This window comes from Gavialis gangeticus, unplaced genomic scaffold (genome assembly GCF_001723915.1).
Source record: "Gavialis gangeticus isolate Ggan-Ray unplaced genomic scaffold, GavGan_comp1, whole genome shotgun sequence".
Lineage (NCBI taxonomy): Eukaryota > Metazoa > Chordata > Crocodylia > Gavialidae > Gavialis > Gavialis gangeticus.
The window spans coordinates 7629044-7632599 of record NW_017728991.1 but is presented as its reverse complement, the minus strand read 5'-3'; the positions used below and the strand labels follow the sequence as shown (position 1 = coordinate 7632599).

Below are 3556 nucleotides of genomic sequence, written 5' to 3'. Positions count from 1 at the left end.
CATTGCCTCCCAGGGCACAGAGCACATTAGACGCTCCGGCCCCTGCCTAGCCATGCAGCGGAGGCAGAGGGGCAAGAGGCTGTGCGTACATAATGGATACCTCCCCATGGTACATCCTGGGCAACTTCTAGAGGGTTAGCTCCTAGAAGGCCAAATCTGTCAACCACTCCAAACACCAACAAAATTTCAACAACCATGTCACCCAAGAGACATGTGGACAGCGTTATAAACACAGGCTCTTATTAGAGCTGGCGTTGTCAATCCTTTCAAATAACACTGGAGGATACTCGCAGGCAAAAGCAAATATCCAGGCAGTAATATCACAGGAGTATGATATTGTATGCATGCAGGTGATGCACAGAGGATCATCTGAGGTGCCCTGTCGCACCACAATGCACCCCACAAAATTTGGCAACGCCGGCAACAGAAGCAGTGGCCTGTGCAGAATATTGGGAACAGACCGTATAGAAAGGTTGGACTGGAGATGACAAAGAAGCCCCTGTCGATTTGTCCTGTGTTCCAGTGTAACTGAGTTTCACTCCTGTTTTGTGGCCAATTGCTTGGTATTTTGGGGTAACCACTTTCTATGTCTGTTTCCCCTTTGGTGGATGAGGTTAATACTTTGGTAATGTTCACATAAAAATGTTGAGACAAGCCACTAGCCTCCCCCCACACTGGATATGGGAAGGGTATTTAGAAGCATGGTCTTACTAAGACATATGTTTAGGGCAAATATTTTAAGAGGTTACGTACCCATTTTCTTTTAGAAGTAAGTTTATTCTTCTTCTGACAGATCTAAAGGTGAAAAAAAAGGTACAAAGCTTAAGGCACAGAAGTTCACAAGAAAAGTGTGTGTCCTTTTTTTTGTGCTGTTTGTGAATCCTGGGTTCTTGCATATAGACTTTCTTTAAGTTTATTTTTTTCACCTCTTTTCTATCAGGAAACAGGAGAGGCAGGGCTGGATGGCAAACCCTGACCTTTGAAAGTGCAGTGACTAACTCAGAGAAATCGAAACCAGGATTGTTAGTTTAATCAAAGAGACTTTCCTCTGGCTTCTGTGAAATTTGTTTTTCACTTTATGCAGCTATTGTGAATGCAGTGACAGCTGTTTGGGAGTCAGGGCTGTTCTCCCACAGAACAGATGCTGCATGGGCACTGGCTCGGCAAGCTTTGCTGTGGGGTTGGCTGTACTTGTGAGTGGATGGCTTGGTTTCCTGAACTTTTGTCTTCTGCCTGTTTGCTCATTAACTTCCTTACATTCTTTTTGCAAATCACTCTCGGGCTGTACAAATGCTTTCAATTCCATGTCTTAGCTGATCTTGTAGCCCTCTAGTATCGGTGAGGCCTTGGGGACAAATAGGGTTTGACTCAGTGATTCTCAGACTTTTCTGTGTCGTGTACTTCCTTTCTACAGTGATTGTCCGTGTCCCCAAGAGCACACAGCGCTATTGCAAACTTTGCCGCTGCAGCTACATGGTAACTTCCCCCATCCCTGAGGTTCTGCAGGAGGAGTTAATTTTTTCTTTTTCTTCCTTCTCCTCCACTTATACTTGACCTTTCCCATTCTGTCCTCTCATTGCTTCCTACCCCCTAGAAGTTCTCCATGCGCCTAGTTTGAGAAGCACTGGGTTAACCCAAGGCAGGGCAACTTGTCCCAATTTTTAAAAAGCTGCAAACACACAACAGCACCGTCCCCCTGCCCCATCATGGCAGACTTACCGAAGGACAGACCAAGGTGCCCAATCTGCTCCCTTGCATACAGCTGCCACCATGCAATTTGCTCCAGGTTCCCACCTCCAGCGTGACCTTGGCTCCTGTGCGTGCGGTCCACGGAGCCCTCCTGTGGAGGAGACGGCTCGGGCCTCCCACTAGACCAAGCGAGCCACGGCCGGCAGCGTGGGCTGCAGGGAAGGCTGCCCCAGCTCTGGAGGAAATGAAAGCAATTTTTGCAGCCTCCCTGAACAGCTCCACTGGGGGCAGCAGTCTGAGGATTGCTACATTAGTGACTTCCCTTGCTGGGAAATGCAGGAGCTGAGCTCAGGGCAGGCATCTTGGAGGCAGTTAAAATCCCTTCGGTCTCCCCCACCCCGCTCTGTGATGTTGGGCAGCGGCTGTCCTCTCCAGTGTCTGAGTGGTTGTTCTTGCGCACACACAGCCAGAGTGTAGCTGTGCTCTAGTCACAACCCTCCCCCCTAAAACTGCCTGCAGATCCCTCACTGCCCCAGTTAAGGGACCGTGTAGAAGTTATGAACTTGTAGGGTCTGGCTTTTCTGCCTCTGTGGGGGAGCCCTTATCTCTGGAGTTCCTCAAGGTGGGGGAAGTGCCCTACCGAGCTTTGGGAAGCTGCCAGGGTTAGAGGGAAGTGTCTGGCAAGCTAGTGGGACTGTTCAGGACCGTGGCCCTGACCTATAACTGGCCCTACTGCTCCAGCCACAGAGGTTTTAACTTCTGGAGCTGGGAAAGAAGCCAAACAGAACATACCCAGGAAATATCTTCCTCTCAGCCCTCCCACATGCTTCATGCGGAAAGAGTCAACTTGCCCTCCAGACAGGCTGATTCCCACACCCTGGTTCAGGGGCAGGTTTGGAAGCATGGAGCAGCACGAAGGCCCTAGCCCTTGGGGAACTTGGCTGCAGCAGTGAAACATTCCTCTGGTTCTTGCTGTGCTTTAGCGTTGAATCACCCAGAAAGAAATCCCTGTTCACAGCCAGACATGCAGCACAGGCTGCCAGGGGGAAAGCAGCATTCATTCCTGCCCCCCTCCAGCCCAGCCAGCCAGGAACCAACCGTGATGTTAACGGTTTGCAGAATCCAGATGACAATTGACAGCTGCACAGGGAGGGCTTACCCGTGATGGAGTCGTCTTCGTCTGCCTCACCGACTCTCCAGCCCTGATAGAGGAAGCGTTCCTGCTCTGTCTGCAGCTCAGGCTGTCTGTAGTGGCAGACTGCCTGTAAAGGAGGAGTTGATCTGAGCTGGAGATGATTCCCTGGCAAATCCTGACTTCTCCAGGAGCAGAGGGGGAGCCCACCCTCCTCACATAGACCCTCTTTCTCCCTCTGTCTGATTTTTCTGCAACCAGACTTACCAAAAGAAAAGCCCTGGGAATATGGCCATGTCTCCACCCACCGTCAGGGGGGCCGTAAGCAGAAAGGAATTGTTTCCTTTAGTGTTTATCTCTGCTCTCTGGATTTCCCCTGCTTGACCAGCACACTCCCCTGCTCCCTCTGCTGTGCCTGCTCCAAGGAGCTCACTAGTAAATGCAGCTGGCCTAGCTGATGAGCATGGGCAGGAGGTGCCACTTGGCTGATCTGGTCATGCCCTTGATTTAAAACAGTCTCCCTGTTGTGATCAGATCCCATCGATTCTCTGAGCGCAGGGAGTTTGTTGGAAGAGCCTGTCCTCCATCTCAGAGCGAACCAGCTCTTTCCTGTGGGTGAGGGATGGCTGCACAGGCATAGGAAGGGGCTAGGGGGCTGAGTCAGGGCGAGGCGTTGGCTGCTGCAAAGGCTGCTGGTAAAACGCCTAATCCCAAAGATCCTGTGCTTTTAATAGA

The 3556-nt window shown here is 50.8% G+C and overlaps 1 protein-coding gene across 2 annotated transcripts in view; it reads right to left on the bottom strand.

Moving 5' to 3' along the window:
• LOC109297146 (sterile alpha motif domain-containing protein 9-like) overlaps nt 1-3148 on the bottom strand; it is a 13684-nt gene extending 10536 nt beyond the window's left edge. For both annotated transcript variants that reach the window (XM_019516778.1, XM_019516770.1), the window contains exons 1-3: nt 2849-3148; nt 1720-1924; nt 754-795 (exon numbers count right to left, since the gene is read on the bottom strand). In XM_019516778.1, the coding sequence (XP_019372323.1) occupies nt 754-757 (4 nt within the window). In that variant the 5' untranslated portion in view covers nt 758-795; nt 1720-1924; nt 2849-3148. The remainder of the gene's footprint in view (nt 1-753; nt 796-1719; nt 1925-2848) is intronic.
• Between the last annotated feature and the right edge of the window lie 408 nt (nt 3149-3556).